The 23,310-nt window shown below is 41.2% G+C and overlaps 1 protein-coding gene across 6 annotated transcripts in view; it reads right to left on the bottom strand.

The window, feature by feature from the left end:
- The window catches only part of RARB (retinoic acid receptor beta), a 324,329-nt gene that overhangs the window by 183,562 nt on the left and 117,457 nt on the right, over positions 1-23,310 (bottom strand). For all 6 annotated transcript variants that reach the window (XM_040676713.2, XM_040676707.2, XM_040676732.2 and 3 more), the window contains one exon: positions 9,579-10,078. In XM_040676713.2, coding sequence (XP_040532647.1) covers positions 9,579-9,756 — 178 coding nt within the window. In that variant the 5' untranslated portion in view covers positions 9,757-10,078. The remainder of the gene's footprint in view (positions 1-9,578; positions 10,079-23,310) is intronic.

Here is a 23,310-nt window from a genome sequence, read left to right as displayed (position 1 = left end):
TTCTACCTACTGTAAAAGGGCAGCACTTGACCTAGACAGGCTCGAGTAGTGGGCCCAGGTGAACCTCATGAGGTTCAACAAATCCAGGAGCAAGGTCCTAGGTTGAGGCAACTCCTACTACCAGAACAAGCTGGGGAGTGTAAGGATTGAGCACAGCCCTGCTAAAAAGAACTTGGCGGTATTGGTGGATGGCAAGCTAGGTATGAGCTAGCAGTGTGCCTTCATAACCCAGAAAGCCAACCGTATCCTGGGCTGCATCAAAAGAAGTGTGGCCAGCACAGCAGGAGAGGTGATCCTGCCTTTCTACTCTGCGTTGGTGAGCCCTCACCTGGAGTACTGCGTCCAGACATGGAGTCCTCCATACAGTAGAGATGTGAACCTGTTGGAACACTTCCAGATAAAAGCCACAAAAATGATCCAAGAGATGGAAAACCTTCCCTACAAGGACAGGCTGAGGGAGCTGGGGCTGTTCAGTCTGGACAAGAGAAAGCTCCAGGGAGACCTGAGAGCGGCCTTTCAGGGAGGCTGAAAGAAAGAAGAGGACAGACTCTTTGGCAGGACCTGTTGTGACAGGACAATGGAAAATAGTTTCAAACTATTCGATGTAAGTAAGAAGTTTTTCATGATAAGGAGAGTGAGGCGCTGAAACAGGCTGCTCAGAGAGATGGTGGAAGCCCCTTTCCTGGCTGAAGACATTCAAGGTCGGGCTGGATGAGGCTCTGAGCAATCTGATTTAGCTGTAGGTATCCACGTTCATTGCAGATGAGTTCTATTAAACAAACTTTAAGGTCCCTTCCAACTCCAAAAGATTCCGTGATTCTTTTGGCTTTGGCACTTTCAATCTTCAATCAAAAGAGAGGCAAGCCTTTTCTCCCTCAAATATAGCTGTGGAGGTTAATAAGGTGGAGCCAATTCTTGTGGAGAACCTTGCGGTAGCACCTGTGGGCTGTGCAAACCAGATGGCAGTACACCACCTTCCTCCCCTGAAGTGTGTAGGATTGCTACAGAACATCCCTCCCCTTACTTCTAAATACACAGTGCAAAATGTGATGCAGTAGTTTGAAACATGTTTTGTCTGTATTTCTTGCAGTTCAGACTTTTTTTTAAAAAAAGTCAGCATGAGTATTAGTGCAAATACTAGGCCAAATTTAAACATATGAAAGCTAATGCTGAGGTCAAATCTAAACTTGGCTGATCTTCAGCACTGAAGAAGAGCAAACAAGCTCTACCTGGAAGTCCACTCCTATTGTTTGCATACCTTAATTGCTTTCTATCTGAATTTAAACTGTAAGCAAACATGTTGTATAGCAGTAGGCTGCACATGGAGTCCATAAACATCTCAAACTAATTCCAGGTGCTGGAGTGTATTTCCCAAAGCCATGGAATAAACTAAGTGCTCCAGATCCACCTTCTCCCTGAAGCACTGAATGAAGTTCTTCCCCCCTTCGGGTCGTAATTCCATCACCTGAACTCAGTTCTTCTCCTGTAAAAACTCCTAGCTGGGACTTTCAGTTCCTCCTCCCAAGTGGATGGACTTCCTTGGAGGCTCTCCTGAGAAGCAAGCGCCACTGCAAATGAGCCTGTGAAAGCCACAGGCACGTTTCTTTGGCAAGCTTTCTCCAACAGTACAGATACTTATAAAGCACAAATGCAACCAGCATACGCCCCTCTTTCAAAACACGAACTCCTCACCAAAACATGATTCCCACTGACTGTACATTTTCCCCACAGGAGCATATCAAGGAACACACACATGTCAGACATGAGATATGTTGCTCAGTGCACTACACCAAGGTGCTCAGACGCAGCTACAAACCCAGAGGAGCGGCGAGGAGGCTGGCCATTGAAAATAGATGGCCTATTATACTTAGAGTATGGCCACTTTCTAAAAATGCATTACCTAGACGAAACAGTGGAGTATCTTAGAGATGCACGTTTGAGTTTTCTGAATATTTCTCATATTTACTCTGACATTTGCTCTGAACATGCACAGTGTTTTGAAAGGAAAGGAGTTTTCTGCTATGGCCAGTCCTTCCTGTTTGTTGGTTTATCCCAATTGTAAGTCTGCCCATGGATAAAACTGTTGCTCTAAGTCTGATTTCAAACATGTGGTAAAGGAGAACCTAACAATTTTATGAGACATAGTTACTTTTGTAGAGGGTGAGTTTGCCTTGGGGAATTTGCTCTGACTAGATTTATCACAAGTTTTTTGAACCAGATAATTTTGTTTGATAGCACATCTGGCAGCATCATAAAATCTTGACGTCCCAAGCTATTACACAGGAATTACTTTTGTAAATCATTTATGAATATTACTGATGTAGACCTATTCTGGGTAGTAAGAAAGGAAACAGTGTGCTGAAGGACAAAGAAAGGGAAAAAAGATTCCCTACTCTTTCAGGATTCAACAGATATGGTGGGTATTTATCATTTTAAATGGGAAACATGGTGTCATTGATACAGCTGAAAGATCTACATAAAACAAGTTGTCCCCAATATTCCCTACACAAGCAAAAAGGAAAGAAACTCTAGACATGAAAAACAATGTCTCTTCTGATGGAAAACTGTCCTAATCTTAAATAAATCTTCCCAATTAAATGTCACATACTGTTAAAAGCATAACAAACATGAAATAGCAACCCAAAAATGAGCAAAGGAGGAATATCTGTATCAAGGCCGGCACTAAAATCAATGATTTACAAGAAGTCCACAGCAATATGTCTTTTGGACACAGCAATATAACTGAATGGAAGCCCTCCATGTAATTAAAATAATATGACTAAATTTTCTTAAGCTGTCATTGCCAAACAAACACCTCCAAAGAGAAACCTGGCAAAATGTGACCTTATATTCACAGTTAACATCGCAAACTATCACGTGATAAACAACACACGCTCTCCAAACTTCTGGCTGTTACCCTGCCAAACCTAAAGTTTGGCACTACACTCCTTCTGAGAGATCAACCACGTATTTCCTATGTACGGATCCACAGTGGACATGCAGTCATGGGTGGAGGGTGTCAATCCCATGTGAGATGGGAGAGAAGGAGTAGGCCCTGCTATGCAACACTACGGTCCCCCAGCGCGCCCAGGCCGTGAGGACTGGCAGTAGCCCTTTACTGCTCCTCACTAGTTCCCCAGCCCTGGGAGTGACTGGGTGTTATTTTTGTTGGGCAACGGCAAAGGAAAAAGGTCATTAGCAATACTCCACAGAAACATATTTCCAACCTTAGGTAAGACAGCATTTTGTTGGGGAATTTCCTTGCTCCGGGGCCCATAATAAGGGAAGGAGCATTTCTCTGACAGGTCCTATTCAACTTCCAAATGCTAGGCTCTTTCAGACCGCAGCAAATCTACAAGAGATGCACAGAGCAATTACGAAGCACATGCCAGAGTTACATGATCCGCTCCCTGTGTGAGTGTAGGGAGGTAGACAACCTCGAAATTCAGTTTCCTCCCAGGAAGCAAATTCCTGCCTTTACACACCCAGAACTGATTTATTTCAGATGTGCACACTGCATATTAAAACTCAAAGAGGAGGGCATCCACACGGTGCTGAGGATTCACCTAGACAAGGCAGCATTACAGAATGAGTGACCCACTGTCTGAGTGCAGCGGTGCTCCCATTCACTTCTGAAAGTGGCAGGACTACAGAAAGAAGTTCTAACACACCTGACAAATACATTTAAATTGTTGATAACTCCAGATTAACTGCAATCAGAAAACAATAATATAATATAGCCTTATTGATCAAAGAAGTATGGATGCTTTTGTGCTACAGAAAGCGACCAACCAGAAGAAAAACAAAAAAAAGAGCAATAAAATAAACTGAAGATCTGAAAAGCAATGACGGTTTCTAAGATCATGAATGATATCTGCAGGGGATCATCTGGACATTTCTCCTCAGATTTGCCAGCATGAGGCAACCCTGGCTGTAGCTAAGAAATCTGATATTCATATTCTGTTTATCTGCCTCTCTCAGAATGCAAACACATGTTCTCTCTTTTCAATAAAGATGTGCAACACACGTACTGAACAAGTAAAGAAGCCTTTAAAGTCAACCTGCTAATTGCAGATGTGTAAATGTCTATGCAGCAAGCCTCGATAAAGAGATGGGACTGGGAGGGGGAAATGGAAAAAAGAGACAGACACATAAAACTTAGAAGACTTCAAAAAGCTCAGTAGTGTAATCAAGAAAGAGAAGTTCTTTAAAAATTTAATTCGTGTATTTTTTCTAATTCAACCATTATTATTTCAGAGTTTAAAAGAGTAATCTTTCGGATTTTTAAGTCCATTACAGACAGCACTTGCCTCCGTAACTGTGCCAAATGAAGAAAATCCATCATGTCTTAACCACACTCCAACCTCCAACAGAAATGTTCCCCATTTGGTGAAGTAAAGTGAGATGTGGGAGTCCTTGACCTTCTAAGCAATTAAGGGAAACAGAGACATTCTTGTTTTTATTAGAGAGACAGTAAACTATTTGAAAATAATTTGAATAGCTGGAGAATTAGTGTATTTGCCTGTTCATGAGTAGTGCAGATAGTTTAGAGTTCTCTTGGGGGCAACACATCGTAATGAATATCTGCTATTCATATTTAATGCAATCTGCCAAAGAGTGCTTTTGGGAGGACTTTCTGTGTCAATATAATGATTAACAACAGAACTGGAAAAGCAAATGAATTCCTACAACGGGTGGGGCTGGCAAAAATATCCTGCAGTACTGCACCAGCAACACTGGATTTGACTGTACTTTTAATGATACCAGTGGAAAATCCATTTCCCGGGGAAAAAAAAACAACACAAAATCTTTAAGTTGGAGTTCATGTGGTAAATAACAGCAATGGAAGGAAAAACAATGCTTAAAACCACAATCTATCTAGCCTAAGTATGTCTGAAATGCCTCAGATGAAATACTGGCTATTAAATATATAAAAGAAATGTAAATATAAGAATTATTATTTACACAGCATTATCCAAAAAGTAATGCCTTTCTTAGTTCTTTGTCTACCCCTTCCAGATTCTCAGGTGACCTTACTTTCCGCACATACCTACACACATACGTAAAATACTTAGATAAAAGAGAACAAAAAGCCCTTTATTCTTTACGATGCACTTTTAAAGCACCCTAGACTGCAAAGTATGGAAATGCTTGTCTAAAATACAAGTGAACTTAGTACTGATTTTTTTTTCTTGACATTCCAGCAGCCCTCTAAATAACACATTCAGATTTTTTAAAATTATTTTTTAATACTATCTGGATGAAGGAAACTTACTCAGTTTATATAAATTCCAGGACATTGTTGTACCACGCTCGCCACCCTTCTCTGCCCCCTTACCAAACTACTCCTATTTTTCCCTGGCAATATATGATGGCAGAATATGTAGGTCTCAAAGGCTCCAACCAGCAGCCTAAGGACCAAGGCTTGCTCCCACTGCATGCCACAGGCTACAAGCATCACCCAGGGCAGGCTCAATGCAGGAAGCAGGATGCTCAATCCAAGCAGAAAGGGAACAATTGCCAGCCGAAGTGTTTTATTATTTAGTGGCTCCCACAGTGTTTGCTGTCCAGGCTCTACTTTAATTTCATTCAGGACACCCTTGGGGATTATGTAAATCACAGTATTAGCTCAGATTAATCTTTTCCTCTCCATGCCAAGGCCTCCAACTCACACCAATTGACTTTAAGCAGGCTGAGCGTAGGCTGGTGTTCAAGCTCACGCTGAGACAGATCGATGACTGAGTGAGCACCTAATTTCCTCCCAAATCCAGTCCTCCCTGTAGTTCCAAGACTGCTTTGGCCTGTGGTACTCTTCAACTGGGTTAAACCAGCACAAGCTGACCATCTTGGAAAAGGAACACTACAGCAACAGATCTTACAAGACACTGTACCAGTGGACAGAAAAGCTCCATTTGCCCTATGCTGCGATTCACCTGTAAAATGTCAACACTGCTGCATGCTCTGTGGCCCCATTAGCTGTAACGTAAAGACAGCATTCCCTTTCTTGGTTTTCAAATGAGGAGATAGACCACACCTGTCTGCACAGCTTCTACATACCTTCCTTCTCAATTTTGGGTGGTCCTTCACTTGGTGAGAGAGTCTTTTTTAAGGGATTTTTTTTTCTATTTTTTAATTTTATTTTTGTATACTTAGCCTTTTTCTGGAGATTAGAAGTTGTGCTTACACCCACAACATGTTTTATGAAGAAAGTAAGCTCTTCTTAAGCTGATATTGGCAAGACCATTACCAGTGCTCCGACTCATGATGGCAGGAGGGGACACTTCTTCCAGGAACAACAGAGAACTGCCTGTGTGTGTCAACATGAACTCGACTCACCTGAACCTCAGTAGAGCAGCTTTTACTTAAATAAGACATTGTGCTACAATCCTTGACAAAATTTATCTATTCCCCCTCCCCCAAAAATTTCACTAATGTTTTGTCATTTTCCTGTTGCAAGCATGCAAAGCCTGTGGAGTGCCGTTCCTGGAGCCCAGCAGCAATCTAAACAGGACAGGCTGTGGCATTGTCCAGAAAGCACAGGAAGGCCTCACCTTCATCTTTCCTTTTTGCCAGGCTTTGTTCCAGCTCTAGAAAGAGTATCCTCAGACAGTACCTACAGAGGATTTCAAAGGATTCAGGTCCAAACATTACACAATCCACTTGCTGAAGCAGAAAATAGCATTTCTAAATGTAAGCTAAGTAATAATCTTCCCATACCATCTTTGCTAGTTATTATTATTATTATTTTTTTTTAATACAGAAGAGACTCTTCATTATTACTGCAACTGCAGAAGCCTGCATGCCATCTGATCTCAATAGTTAAAACATCAGCTTTGTGTTGTATGGGGCAAGTGCAGTGATAGGTAAATCAATCGGACTTACAGAAGTAACGATCTCGACCATGGTCTCTTTTACTCATTCAGTGCTAATGCACAGTTCATGTATGCATAAAAGTGACATTTCTTCATCTTATGACCTCTTTAGCACCGTGACCAACCCTCTAATTATTAAGTATTTTGCACTATGTATCTCAGTATAAAAACAGAAGTCATGTCATAGGTCACAGAAGCAACACCATTATTAACATCAATGAAACTAAATCACTGTCTCAAACTCTTCCTCTAAGTAATCAGTGCTCACGAAATTAACACATCTAAAATGTTGCTGTCTGTTCAGTAAGACTGGAGGTAGCTACTCCGACTCTAGACTAAGCTAACCCTGCATTCAGTCATCTCATATAACCAAGTCTGAAATAAAGATAGACTAAAATAGAACAGAATAGTAATATGAAGGTTTAAATGACTGTAACTTAAAAGAACTGTTAAGCTGCATTGTTTTAAAAAATATTAGAAAGATCTTTATAGCATTCCTAGTACATAAAATCATTTCTGTTGGATTTAGCATGAATGGATAGAGTATGAAAGATAAAAGGTACACTAGCTTGAAGCATATACAGTGTGTGTGTTTGGCCAAATTTTGATTTTTTTCTATCTTTTCAAGCAAGAGCTCTATTTTCCCACTATCCAGTATAAGTTCAATCACACTGACCTCTGACTATGAAGTGGCTTCATTGTAAAATGACAAAATCATCCTCAACGTGTCCACAAGGAAAAAAAAAAGAAACAATAAAAAAGCCCAAAATGTAACCCAAAGCTCATCTTTCTTGCTTCTAAGTCCCTATAATTGGCCTCTATAATTCTAGTGGTATCAACCCTAAACTTCAGAATCAGAAGTCTACAGGTTTAGAAACAAAAGAGATTGTCATTGCCAAAGGTAATCAAATAGAGTAACACAGACAGAAAAGTCATCCTGCAGAGGGCTGAGATGAAATTCTAATTCAAGTCACCCTTCCCAGTATCATGGAATTTTAGCTCATATACACAAGCATATTGCCTCAAATTATGTGCACCAGCTGCCAGACTTTCAAGCTCAGTCAATGCAAACCAGTGCTGCAAAGCACCTCTGCATAAACACTGCCCTGAAGATGCTAGAACGGGGAGACAAACATACAAACCCCAAAACTCCAGAATTAGCCTCTTATTTTGCATAACTACAGAAATTCATACTTAATAAAACCTTTTTCAAAGTCTGAACACTAACTGTTCTATTTCTCATTAGTAACTCACCTGCCACTCTGTCTTAATTCCACACGAACAACTGATGGAAAAGAAAACCCAGCATATTTGATCCTAAACACTCAGCATTTACAAATGCACCTCAAATAAAGGTTTCCATTAACATCAAATGTTATTTCTGAAAAAGGTGAGTGTTCTAGTAATATCAGGAGAGAAATTCAAACTATAGTATTTTGAAAAGTAACTAAGATAATGCCTGGGAGGACTGGAAAGTTAGTTACTTGCAGACCTCGTATCTCAAGATGTTTTGTTTTTCACCTCCAATAAAAAATACACTTGGCACAATAAAACAGGGCAAATAAAGGCCAGACCAGATTACACCTATTCCCACACATGAATGCATGAAAATTGCCTGCATCAGCTGGAAAAAAAGCCACAACAGACTTTAGTCAAGACTGCCCAGTTTTCAGCTATGTGTATGTGAGACGCAAAGCCAGAATTAGTATTGGGCAGCACAAAACCCCACCGCTTTACTCTTCAGAAGCTTTTTCTTCACTGTGGTTTCCTATTCGTGTTTGGAGCGATAGGTTTGTGTGCTTTCTACTGAAAGGTGTATTTGGACTACAGCTACAAGTCTGTTTCACCTTTAGCTAAAAGTGCAGTTCTGCAAATTTGCTGTTCAAGACCTTTTTGAGCAATCACAGTAATGTATTTAGACAAACATCTTCACAGCTGACCTGCAAAGCTGTTTGCACTCTAGATTTCCTCATCATTCAGTCATTCACTGCAAAGATCTCTAGAAAAGTATCCTGTCTATGTGATGCTATTTGAAGAGTTTATATAATTGCGACAACTGTGTTTGGAGCCACTTAAAGATAAATAAAACTTAGTCCAAGCAAGAAAAAAGTGCTCCTCCAAGTGATAAAAAAGAACCAACCAAAAAACTTGCCCAGCTAACACACTCAGCAGTGCTGAAAATGTGAGAGTGGTGCACTGAAATGCAACCACAGACTGAAGCATTAACTCTGTGGCCATGGGCAGGCTGCAGCTGCTGGCTGGCTGTTGGGCTGCCACAGAACAAGCTTCACAAGAACAGTTCTTCACAAGCTGTCCAGGAGGGAAGCAGTTACTAACTAAACAAAAACATAAGCACTAGTAATTATAGTGCCACTGAAGGGAATTCTGTACTGAGGAATCATTGTTAATCAATACGCAATGGCTAATTGTGTAGAGTTTCTATAAACACAACATGAGTTTCTGCAGCTACGGTGGTAATATATGTCAAAATCCATAGTAGGTTTTATCACCTTCAGTTTCCAATGCTCTGGTATGTCATACAGTTGCACATTTATTTCTACAAAAACAAGATTAAGTGAAAATGATATTTCAGAAGAAATGAACCCTCTTTGCCCAAACAGAATAAATGAAACGTGGGCAGAGTGAACTAGGTTGGCCTTCGCTAAAGGAAAAGGAGCAGTAAAAGCTGTAATACTGAGCACTTACTTGCAGGTGATGGGGTGCTGCATCCGCTCGTTGGTGGGTGACTCTGGAGTCCATGAAGGGAAGGCAGCGACAGCCCACCGATGACTGGAGGAAAAAGTAAGGGGTATGGAGCTGCTGGGTAGTGAGTCATATGTCCATTCACTGCCGGCACTGGACATGTGCGGCTGCTGGTTGTCATGTTAATAGCTCACAGTGTATAAATAATATGTTGCATCACTCCAGGCCAGCAAGCAGATACTTGAACTTGTAAATGGAGAGGGCTGTCAAGCCTGCAGGTGTGGCTTGAGCTGGACTGTGTGATGGTGAAGAGGTAATTCACTAGATCAGTCCCGTCCTATATTTCATTGCTGCTTCCTACTGTTCTCTTGTCCAGACATTCCTGCTCTGAAGACTGTGGACAGAAAGTTGTCTTAGTCCGTGTCTCAGACCACCATTCAGTTGTTTATTCAAATGTTTTTCTGTGAGGATAGTTGCTCTCTACAGATGCATACTGATGGAGTCTGTAGGAAGAAGAAAACAATATACTGATGATAAAATGTATTTTATATATATATGCACAGAAAACTCTCTTACCTCCGACTTTGCTACTACAAATAGGTAAGTAATTACCTATTTGTAATTACCTATTTGTTAGTGTCCTATAAGATTAGCTTCATGGTTACCTGGGGGTAAAATTCTTATTTTATTGAAGCTAATAGCAGAACACCCATTAACTTGATTTCTCTATCCAATATTTTACATCAGAAGCTATTTCTGGACAGATACAATCTTGTTTTGGAAACAGCCAGTTTTAAAACTTATGCATAAATAAATGCCTGAAATATTGATACTAGAGAAGGAAAAAGAACTGCTAAAAAATTTCTCATGCACATGAAAGCTTTCAGTTTCCCTGTCACACAATGAATTAGGTCTCAGTTCTGGCACAGGGAACTGTTTCTGAGGGTGATTTGGTATTAGGTTGTTAAAACACTAATTGGTTTACCAATGGTTGTTCTCACAAAACATAGTTAGCTTGTCTTATTACCACTAAAGAGATCTCACTGACCATTTGCTCCTTATTTTAGGGAGTAGGTTTCTTCTATTACCAAATAAATAAATAAAATAGAACTTTCCATCAGTGTCTCCCCTTCCTAATGTTTTCATAGCCCCCTCACTGCCTTACCTCCCCATTCCATGTGTCAGTGGTTTCTGTCCTCTACTTCCTCCAAAGACTGAACCAACTGTTCATAAGCTATATCATCTAATCAGTGGTGGTGCGCCATGAAGCTATTTACACTACCCTCCCATTTAATGGGTAATTTATTTTAGTGCTTTTCTTCTACCAGTTATGTTTACAAGGCAAAATTAATAACCCTGTGTTTCACAGGCTACTGCTCCTCTTTTCTCACAACTTAGGGTACCGGGGAAAACAATTTTAGAAAGCGGGCTAACTACCTACATTAGGTAAACATGCCCAAAATTGCCAAAACAGATCCACCAGTGCACATTCTGGCTGCTGTGGCTTTTTTCGCTCTTGTTTTTGCTTTTCCTGATTCTGCTCTGCAAGAAGAATCCAAAACATGTTATCCCATAGGCACAATGAGTGAGGGACCTGATGGCCACACACTGCCCCTGTGAATCTTTCCTGTTCTCATGAGCACCACCTTCAAAGTCTCCCAAAGCTGTATGTATCTTCCTCAAGGTTTCATCCAAACAGCAGTCCCTACTGAAGGATCCTCTTTTTCTCAGTCTCTGCTATATCAAATGCCAAAACTTGTTCCCAACAAGAGCAGTTTAGCTTCACATACAACAGACATCTGCTCTTCTCAGAAACAATCTGATCATGCAACTCCAGTAAGTTCTGCTGGTGGTCTGGGAGCTAGTGGAAATGCTGGAACCACTCCATAGTGTGACCACTGCTTGGTTACTTCTTTGTGCAGTGCTCCAGCCAGAAGTCAGTGGGCACAGCTATTGGCTCCTGAGCACTGTCCTACAGCAGGAGCCACCGGGCTGTCCCAACACATGCTGCTGGAGGATGGCAGCAGGTGCCACAAGGCAAACCTGGGCTACCCCAAACAAAGGCAGTCCAGAGCTGCCGAAAGGCGGTTTTCTAAGAGAACATGTTACACCCTAACATCTGCTATGGTAAGTGAACGGCAGCAACGTTCAACCCCTGTATGGCATTTTTATTCATAGTTCTTAGAACATAACCTAAAAGAAAAGGCAACACAATTCTGAAGTGGAAAAATTAAGGCGCCAAGGTGAAACGACTCATCAAGGTCACAACCAAAAGCAATGCCAAGGGAGGGAAGCAGTGACAACACAGTGTTTACTATCACTGTTGCTTCTCAGTCTGCCATTTGTCAGTAAGAATTCAAATGAGCAAGGAAAAAATAAAAGAGAAAAAAAACATGGATGCATATGTTTGCCTGTCACAGAGCAGTGGAGTGCTTCTACTCTGTGAGGAATACCAGGAAAGGTTACCAGCTGTGCATGTTTTCAGACAGCAATTTGTGCTGAGTACAGACTGCTTGGGGATAACAGGAACGTAGTTGTAAGTATTTGGTAACTGTGTAAATTATGCACAAAATACCTTTAATGTTAATGGAGACAGACATGTGAAGGGATGAGGCTGTAACAGCACACACCACGTCAGCACGCAGCTCCTGGGAGCTGTGCCTGTCACCCTGATCTCCAGGACCGTGTGGCTGGAGGTGGGTGAAACCGGGACCTGTTTGTGAGGAAGTCTCAACAGCCAAAATATGATGACTTGCTAACAACAAAAAATAAGGTGGATCACAACAGCTAACTTTCAGCTTTATCTAGCTACAGCTTTACGTAACATACTTATCATTTCATGTGAGGTGTAAATAAATAGTGAAACTACACGTTACCAGGAAACAAGTTGCTTTTGCCTTACTCAGAAGCCACCTTCATTTTAGCCTTTGTGGCACGAAACTTCCTGCAAATTGACGTGCAGGACATCAACCCTCAGAACTTGTTCCTTTGCTCTTCTCCCAAGTAAAGGCAGAGAAGGAAGACAGTAAAAGGCACAACACTCTAAACAGTGCATCATTCCACTCTGAATAGCATTTCTTATAAGCAGCAGGACGTTACAAATGTTCGTGTGATTGGACATCTATAAGATGGCCAGTGTGGAAACCATGGACAGAAGCCAACATTCTAGTAACACAATTCCTACAAAGAAGCAAATGTTCTTCTCAGCTTACCAAGGGATTTGAAGTCACTGGCTCTGATAAAAGAGGCTACAGATCGATCACCTCCATTGCTGCTTAGAAGTGCACACTTGAAAGTAGAACTTGCTACAGGAAGCCCAGAAAACAGCTGTACCCGTCCATGCCAGTTCAACACCACTAAAGAAAACTCTGAAGATCCTAAAGACAGCCTTTGTTCACATCACTCCATTCTGATGCTCACACTTCTTGGTTTACTGACAAAGAACCTATCATTTGACACCAGCCATCTGTCTGGGCTGTAGACGGATTCAGGGTGAAAACATTTCTTTTCCTCAGCTAAATATGAGCCACAACGCAGAGCGTTATAAGACACTATCAGCGCCAGCTTTGGAAGGCCTTCCCTTGTTGTCACTTGCTCTGGTGAATACTCCCAGCTGAATGGATGCACACTCTCCAGACAGAGTGACACTTGCCCAGAAGCGACACTGTCCTTCTCACCCCACGTGGACCTTGAACATGCTCTCCTTTGGCCTCCTTCAATTCTCTTGAGGAGGGAGCTAACAAGAGTACCTAACAGGACGTTAGGAGCCAGCTGCCATGACTGAGGAGCAACTCCTGAAGAAAATATGGACCAAGAAAAACTGAAAGCAGTGTCATCTTGGTGGTGGTCAAACACCCATTCACACAAGGCAACAACATCAATTTCTCCCCTACACAAATCTGGCAAGATTTTTAGAAAATGTCTGCCACTAAGGCACTTCAGAGTACCAAGTACACAAGAAAGTTCTCTTCCATTAGTCTTGTCCTAAGTGACTGCTCATGAGCACAAAGCTACACAGTCAGGTCCATCATATGAACAGTACATGAAAAAGGACCACAGAATCATAGAATAGTTTGGGTTGGAAGGGATCTTTAAGATCATCTAGTTCCAAACCCCCTGCTATAGCCAAATGGATCATACAGGAAAGTTTCTTTGAAGGCTAACCACATTCATACTCCTCTATTCTCGCTGTCCATAGCGGGGAATTAAGCTGTATTACAAGTAAAACAGGATTTTTGCCTTTTTTGTTTTTCTTCCTTCCCTTTCTGAAAAGATCAGCAGAGAGTTTTGCTCCACCTGCAGCAACATGTGAAAATCTGCAAGTCATTCTAAGATATCCACCTTCTTAGCAATCCTTATGCTAAATTCACCATCCTGACACTCTTCTCACATGGAACCAGTGCCACTCTTCCTTTATATCGGAGGGACAAAACCCCAAACACAGAAGGGACACGTAGACACTTGGGCACGTTGTGCCTGGTGCTGCAGGCAGCCCCGCCTGCCGCGGCGCGGAGCTCAGCCCTGGCTAATTTGCTGCTCTGAGCCTGCCCAGCCGTGTGTAGATATCCCTGAAGTTTACAGGGTCATGGAGGAAGTCTCTTCTAAGTTCACTTCCCGTTTTCTAGCCAACGCCAAAATCTCCCCCTCTCTTAAATCTTTGGCTGAATCCTACAACAGGAACCTCTTGACTGCGAGGGCAGCCTGGCCAGTGTGCTGGGAGAGGCAAGTTGCTCCTCTCTCAGCAACAAAAACAGTCCCAAAGAAATTTTGCACGAAAACCCTCAACAATATATTGCACATTTTCCCAAGGGACAGAGTTGACCAAGTCCTTATTTACTAGGCAATTCTTAGGCATATGTTAATGCTGTTTTCAAAACAGGTCAAGATGCAGTAGTCCCAAGAACACTTACTGCATTTAATGTAGTTTGTAGTTTATATTGAAATCCCTGATTATGCATATGCTCTCTATTATGCTAGCTGATGACACTGCACTGAGTAGTAGTGAATAACTAAGCAAATTTAGCAAGAGTTGAGTGCAAATCAGTCGGATACAGTAACATGATCACCACGCTGGTCTTAAACTACTAAAAATGAGTGGAAAATTTACTTGGAAAAGGAGTGTATTCAGCTTTTCACGAGTCCCTGTCAACTGACGGGATGTTGCATTTTGTTTTCTTGCCTATACAAAGAGATTTAATTAAACAATAAACTAGTTACAGTGGCAGAAGTAGAAAAGCCTTTGGAGTGTTATGTTTCCTTTATTAGCATAGTGATGTGAAACTAAACAGAAAAAGCAATCTAATAACAAACATTCCTTTGAGAACTGTTCAGGGAGCAAAAGGACATCCACTTATTGTTCAGCCCATCCCATTGGTCCATATATGGCAATAAAGGTACAATAGAAGGAAACAGGAAACAGACTGGCACATCTGCATTATCTTATTAGGGGCTAATGGATATCTGAGAGGAACATGCATCTGATTCTGAATAGTCTGTACCAATCTCCTAAGCAATTACTCTTAATTAGTGGATTCTGTTTATAGATGGAACTTAGTGTACCCTTCTGTATCAAAGAGATGCAGGCATCTGGAGAGAGATATGCTTTTCTTAAAGGGAAAGCACTACAGCACAATGTGACGGGGTTTTGGAGTTTGGTTTTGTTTTGGTTTTTTGGCAAATAAAAGGTCTCTGAAGCACAACATATTCTACTGTATTATTAATGAACAGAGCATGCCAGTTCCAAAAAAAAAAAAAAAAAAGACGACGACGACCATACTGTTAATCTCAAACTCTGAAAGTAAACACAGAAAGCTAATACTTGCATATGAATTATATGACAAAAACCACTTTGATGATAAGCAAATAAACAACTGAGCCCTAAAATTTTCAGCTGATGGCCAAAAAGTTTAAAATAGCAGCTTAAGCCAGAAGAACAACATCTGCATTTTGTATCTGCCTAGTCTGCAGCCAAAAAAAGTAAACCACTCTATATGACCAGATGCATGAATAAAAAAGAAAATGCATGAAACAGAACTTCAAAGCCAGTTTATGGAACAGCAGAGCTGTAGCTCCTACATCTCCAGTTGCCATATATTTTCCACTATAGGTGCAAGACCCCACGGGGGAGGGAAGATAAATCGTAATAAATGAAGACGCTATGATTACGACGCTTCTCCTACATCTTGGTATCTGAGATAGCTGTCTGCTGGGCAACTGTGAATTCCTTTTTGTCATAAAACTGACACGTGCAAAATGGGTTTCTGTTTTGTTTTTTCCCGACTGAGACTGTTGGGAGATAATTAATATAATTAATGAAATTGTTGTTTATTTGAAAATCCTATGGGGAAGTATAAAAAGGGGGAAAAAGAAGAAAAGAAAGAAAAAGCTTCTTTTTCCCTGAGCAGCTCTACTTCATATTGCCTGCATTGCAAACACACACTGATGTATCCCTGAAAAAAAAAAAGGGAATCTAAATCTGAAAAGGGGGAAAAAAAAGTAAGAGACACAATGACACCCATTTATTTACACACCATACAACAGTACCCTGCTGTGCCAGCTATTGATTTCAGTGGAACTGAGAGTCCATGTTGCAGTGCAGCAGCTGTGAGTACATAGCCTGAATCCTCATGTGGGAACAATACTCTATGAGCAGAATAACCTATTTCAGCCAACCTTCATGTGTAACATACAGCATTAAAAACACACGGCTTCCACTTGGAAATCTTTTCTCACAAAGGTCCAGAGGATTTATTAATTTATTAGTGCTAGCACAAGGCTAGCATAATGAAGACATGTGAAGGATTGAAAATCCATGTTTCTCATGTCTGTTATTCTACAGAGATGTTAATTCTGTTCTATACTAACCACATTTAAGATCCTCCCGCCGCATCATGCAATTTCTCTCTTGTTTTCTCCCGTTGTTTGCTGTTTAAAGGGCTGTTTGTAACAGAGGGTTGGCTTTTTTCTTCTTCTTCTTCTTTTTTTTCTTTTTCAGAACTATCTGCATTCCATGTTTCTTTCATTACTCAGCAGTTGCCAAAACTATGCTGAGAAGATAAATGGTTAGGTCAGGTGGTGGGGTTAACAATTTACTGTGTGTACTGCCCTGAGACCTAGATATGGTAGAATTGGCTCATGTTTATGTACAGGATGAGAAGTTGATTTCCTGTGCAGTGACTTTCAATCATCTCTATAAGCGACTCTTACAGTTCTCTACAGAGGATTCAAGGAGCTTTGAATACATTTTGTGCTGGCATATAGGGTACTCCGCTTTGAAACTAAATGCATTCCTTCCTTATTCTGCCACATTCAAAAATCCCAACTGACTGTCAAGAGTTCTCTTTTATTTATGGAAACCAAAAGGGGGGTAACTGAACTTTTACTGCTCCTTGAGTTAAAATGAACTTTTATACCCATTTCATTCCTCAATATTAGAAGTGATTCCTTACAATTCAGAATTGCTTATTCACTGTGATCCAAATTTCTGTTTTTACACTGTCACCTCTGTTGGTCCTTACTGTGGTTTTTACAGAGGTAAAACAGTAATTTCACTTTGAGAATATCCTAGATAAGAAGTTACTCTATGGGCTACAGTGCTTTAGGAGACTGGAGACCTTCCAGACAAAACTCATTTGTTTTTCTAGGCTGAACCTGTTTTCTCTGTTAATCCCAAAAACTGAAGGAAAAAATACATCACTTATCCCAAACAGATAATGCAGATGATCCACAATTTAAGCGGCACATACCCAGGCTGCTCATTCAAGTGATATGTAACTAAAAAGTCCAATATAGTGTTTTTCATCCAAGCAGCTCTTCCTACTACTTTTAATCTTGTTCCCTAACCACATATTTTCATGCTTCCTTTGCTTCTTTTCCCTACAGTTCAGAAAAACCGGACTGGGCTTTTTGAACCAAACCATCCTCTACCATCCCATCTGTCCAAGCATGTTGCTTTGATCCTACCTACCTCTGTGTGAGGTCGCAATCCACGAAGAGTAAAATTATTGTTTCTGTGACCAAGTAACCTAGAGCCCTGGATTTCCCTTTATCAGTCAGTCAAGGCAGAGAAAAAGAACCACAGACAGAAAAGGTGAGCTGCAGTGAGTGCCAATAGACTGCTAAGACATGGGAGCATCCATATGCCAACAGGTAGCACCTTAAGCCAACTTTATTCTTTACTATCTGTAAAAGAAAGGTAGTGTCCATGACCTCTGATTGAGTTCAGAATAGGACACATTTCCTGCCCAACAGAAAAATCTTGTATTAAAGAAAAATCCTCTATTAACTGGCATCTAATGGTTCTTTAACTCTGGTTACAAGGAACCTCAAGATAGTAACATACTGATTCCCAGCCAAAGCAAGGTTCTGTCAGAAGGGCTCTTGGAAAGAGATGAGAGCTAGGGAGAGGTAGACTAAGCAAATGCAGAAGACTGACTAAGCAAGGAAAATCCCACCCTGTTAACTTTGTTCAGTGACATTATCCAATATTATGTGACACAGAGATGTTTACAAGTATATAAGTCACCTCCCAAATGGTGTTAGGGCTAGGAGGACACAGAGAATGCATCTGAAGATTCCCAGTCATACTTTCGGAATGCCCATCCTCAACCTGGTAGCTAATGGGTAACATGTCACGATGACCAATGGCAAAAACAGCACTTTCCATCATTGCAACTGCTAAACAGGACTTCTACTGACTGTTTACAACCTTTAAGAGGCCTCTGAGATTAGTAAGAGGGGTCAAGTGATGTTATTGTTTTGGTGACGGAATGAAGATCCCTAGTAAATGATGGGGGCCTGGGAATCATTAAAGAACAGAGTACTTCATCTGCTTAGAAGCTGAAGAGGAAAGCAACTTAGGAGGGCAGCTTCTTGACAAGGAAGCAGATCTCTTTGGGAGGTCAATACTCTGTGGTCACAATGTGCACTACCACATGGATTATTCTATCCATTCACTCTTACAGGTATCTTCCCAGGTCCTGAGAAGTCTTGGTGTTAGCAGCATCAGCATGATAAAGCAAAAGAATATATCAGATCTTTTCCTCAGATCAGCTGAGTACTCATTTTCTGCATGGACCCATATAGGGAATCTTTAGTAGAACAGAGGACAGAACCCAGTGGTCAGATGAGATAAAGAAAGCAATAAAACACCATTTCATTCGCAAAATATGCACTGCAGTGGAGGACTACTCTGCAGAGTACAGAGTCTACTCTGTACATAACACAAAGAAAATTTTCCTACTTTGAGCGATTTAACTGATTGTAAGGTAAAGCAAGTGGATTCACTCAAAAGATGAATATGTTTTATACAGGTGGCTCTCTGAGAAACGTGATGGGAGTTTAAGTCAGGGATGTGCCCAAGACGTGAAATGATCATCTAGGGCTCTCAATCCCACAGTTAGGACGCAAGACACTGTGTTCAGGATGAAAGTGCAATCTGTCAGCAGCCTAATTTTTTGCACTACAGATCTGGAATTTCTTCTTCCTCAGAGCGAGGGGAGTTTAGATCCTTGCTGTACCCCTTTGTCAAGTGAGGAAGGTGGAACGAGGGAAAAACAGAGGATTACTGGTTCAAGCATTGGTTGTGAACTTTGTCTGTTGGACTCAAAGGCCATCTATCATCTTAGTAGCACAGAAGTGTAGACACTGTGCTAACAGAGAATAATCTCACACACATAATTTATCATCTTTTGTTATATACGGCAAGTCTAACAGCGTGCCTGCTGAAAGGTTCTGTAATTCCTCTGAGTTATTAGAGTCTTCAGTCCTACTTTACACAGAAGACGACATTTCTGTTGCCTACTTCAGGGCCCTGAGCCTTCACTTACTACATATCACACGTTCCAATATATTCCCAGTAAGACTCCCTTAGGGTCAGCAGAATATGCCAGAGGGCTGGTGGAGATTATCAACATTTATATTAAAGCCTCTATTCTCTGTAGCTCCCTGTCACAGGAACAATAGGGTAGCAAAATTAGGAACAAGCGCAGCCATTAGCTAGGAGGGACAAAGCCATAGAGTGGATATCAAAGCAAAAATAGCTTTTTTATTGTCAATATTTTGCTTAACAGGGAGCCAATAAGGCAACTGCAAAATGCTATTAATATGCTGAGATAGCCCTGCTCATGTAAGCACTTTTGGATTTGTCATCTGAATCATTTGAAAATGTTGCAAAACCTTATCAGTCAGGTCATAAGGACAGAGGTGCAACAATCAATCATGGTAGCCACAAAAACAGCACATCTTTTCCACATCCTAACACATTTACAAGATCTATGTCCCAGCATTATTCTGAGAGAGGTGCTGGACAGATGGATAACATTATCAGAAAGACCAATGTGAACTGTGACCTTACATTTCACTTTCAAAAGCAACCAAGCAGGAGCCTAAGCACCAAAAAAAGTCAAGAAGACTTTTGTCATACATGCCACCACCAGCATAAAGCAGTACTTCAAACACAGTGCAAAGGTATTCTTGCAGAATAAGAAAGTGTTTGAATTCACAGCCAGTGCTCTCAGTGAGCCCACTTCTGAAAGCATCTTTCCACTGCTAACTGCTAGGCGGCTTTCCACTGATAAGTGGAAAAGGAAATTCAGGAAAGCCTGAATTACTTCATATTCACTGCGGAGGAAGAAGTTCCATGTAGACTCTTAGGGATGCAGACAGGCAATATGCCACCACATTCAGATCTGCCCAAACCCACTGCCATTTTAAAGCCATTTAGCCATAACCAGTTTAACCTCAGCCCAAATCAAACACTCAACAGGGCAGCATTTAGCCTCCCAATACATCTGCAACACTAATCTTCCAGCTTGACTGGCTAATGTATTAAAAATCATTAATTTTGAAAGCATTCAAGAAGGTAATAGTAGTAATTATGCCACAAGGAACTGCATCTAAAGCAAAGCTTAGGCCCAAATTTTCCTGTATTTCCTATCAAAGCATAACTTGGATTTTAGGTCTGAATGGCAGGAGATCTGAAGCTGCCAGTCCCCACAACTGAACATGGAACAGGAGCTATTCCTCCTGTAAGTCACTGCAGTGGTGCCTTAGTATATGAGGTGCAAGGATTCTTACTGCAGTGTCACCATGGGACCCAGCCATGGACCAAAAGGCCACACTGTGCCAGGCAAGATGCGAAAACATAGCTACTGTTGTCAAGAGATAACAGTGCTTTGTTGGTAATGTGGAATGCAGTTCTAAGGGTTCTCCTGGGAATAATAAAGCTATGGCTCGGTAAAACGAGAAATGGCTGGGCAGCTTCCCCACTCTGTCATGTTCAGGTTGGAAAACCAGGTGATACTTCTGAGGAAAGAAGGGAGCAGCCTACCTCCGTCGCAGGTGGAGGCTGGCGAGGAGCGCTCTGCAAAACCCACCTGCTGGTACGGACAGCACCATCCCTGCTGCATCTCTCCTTCATGCTCACCACATGGTGCAGCACCAGCCTGCTGTATTGTATGATGCTGACTGCTAATCTTGTGCAGACCTCAGGCTATCCTCTGTACCACAGCTAGACAGGTACGCTTTCCATACCACCTTATGCCCTGTCTGGTCATCACCCTCCCCCTGCAGCAGCTCTCTGCCAGAATGACCTTATCAAGGCTCTCCTCACAAGATTTTCAGGACAGCAGCACTCACAAGCCAGGCTCTAGCAGCCTAGCATACTGCAAAGGACACAGCAGAGGCTGTGGAGCTGGGAAGCACAGCTGGGTGCCCAAGGCTGATAAGACAATCTGACTTAACCATGCAAATACCAGTGGCCAAGTAGAGCGTATCTTTGAACTAGGAATGTCAAAGCAGACATGTCACAGCAGGGAGGGCCTTACTAACAGCACCTGAAGTTTCTTCAAAAGCTGCATTCATTGAGAGAGCAAATACATTACTCCCCAACCAGAAAAAGACAAAAAGAGAAAAAAGAAGAGAAAGAGAAAGAGAAGGAGAAAGAGAAAAAAGAGAAAGATCTTTGCAAGTAATACAGAGACATCCAAAATCCACTTGTGATTACAATCAGGCCAACAAATCCCCAGACACTATGTCCAGTCAGAGATGATGACTGTTGGTTCAGCCACATCCTTCAGCATGCCCACTGTTGATCTGACTGCATGCTCTTCCCTGCTGGCATCATCTGTGCCAACTGTGTCTCAGGCAGTTATCCATCCATTCTATGTATAATAGAATACCATATGCTATAGTAAATCAGAAGTAAGCAGAAGAAAAGCAACTTAAGTGTCCTCAAAATCAAGAGATGCAATAAAGATGCCAACTAAGGGAAATAACGTCTCAGGATAGTAAGACCTGTAAGAGCTCCTACTTGCTTTATATAAGCAGTGGTTCCTGTAGATATTTTGCCCATAGGGGTCCAAAGAAATTGTTTTCTGTTTCCAAACTTGAAGTCCATGCCTGTGGGCACTCTGCCCTGGTGAGAATGGGAGCTGCGCTGTGTGCCCAGGGGGACAGTAAAGAGAACAAAAATGCAACGAGAGTCACCGTCCCTGGAAGTCTTCAAGAAACATGTAGATGTGGCACTCGGGAACATGGTTTAGAAGGCAGTATTGGCGGTAGGTGGATGGTTGGACTAAATCATCTTAGAGGTCTTTTCCAACCTTAATGATTTTATGATTCTGTGAAAAACAAGCAAGCAGGGTATGGTCCCTATGGCTCACTTTGATGGCAGACGTAAAGACTCTCTTTTCATGAATACAAAGCTCACGTGTGCAATCAGAGAGGAACAGTGACAACGATCTGAAAAGACACTCCAGTCTATTTAAAGTAATTACTTAAAATGAAAGCAACTAAACTGTGTGCAATACTAAGAAATTCAAGGATGTATTACAAGCAACATACCTGACTGAGTGACACATGAAAGGAAGGTTCCAAGAAAAATGTTGCAGTGTTCTAATGTACTGAGAGATATGAGAGAGATTTAGGAATTTGAGAAAAAACACCTTCTAAGTCATCCCTTTGTATGAATTGTCACATTTATGACATAGGCTAGGTCTCATATTCATGTAACCACTCTGACTCTTCTTTTGCCGAAGACACGTGCCTTAACTTTTAGCATATATTAACCAGATGAAGAGATACGCTCCTAAAATAATAATGGGAGGCTATGTGTTAAAGAAAACAATAGGATCTCCTTTTAACACATTTTATAGCTACAGTAATATGGCTACACTGTGATTTTACCATGTGTGAGCTAAGACAATTTCTTTTTCTGCATGCGTTTGCACAATAATGATGAGCCTTGAAAAAAAAGAAAAAGAAAAAAAAAACAACAAACGAATTGGGTGTATTGTCTTCACTATCAGAGTAGAAGGGTTTTGCAAAGGAGAAATATTTATTTTCTTGTACAAAGATGAAGTCAGAAATACAGCTGCTGAATGCCAGATCTCAGCATCAAAGACCAAATGGCCTATAAGAAGAATAATAAGTAAATTTGAGAAATGCTACAGTGAGACCTTAAGTTCCAGCCTAGCATTTGATTTAGTGATAATCCTTCAAAAACAGTTCTGCATCTGATAAACACAGGTTTAGGATTCAGTTGTTGACACATGGTAAGGAAATGAAACACATTCTCCCCATATGAAGTTCACATTTTTCTGGGCGAAACAAAGCACACTTGTATCCTACGTCTCTCATGTACCTCTTAAAGCAGTAAAAAGAACTGAAAGTTATCTACATGAAGCAATATTGTTTGACGTGCTAAAAAGATCTGAATTAAACAGCTTGACTGCCT

This window comes from Gallus gallus, chromosome 2 (genome assembly GCF_016699485.2).
Source record: "Gallus gallus isolate bGalGal1 chromosome 2, bGalGal1.mat.broiler.GRCg7b, whole genome shotgun sequence".
NCBI lineage: Eukaryota > Metazoa > Chordata > Aves > Galliformes > Phasianidae > Gallus > Gallus gallus.
Note: the sequence above shows the minus strand (reverse complement) of the source record. Positions and strands in the feature narration are given on the sequence as shown.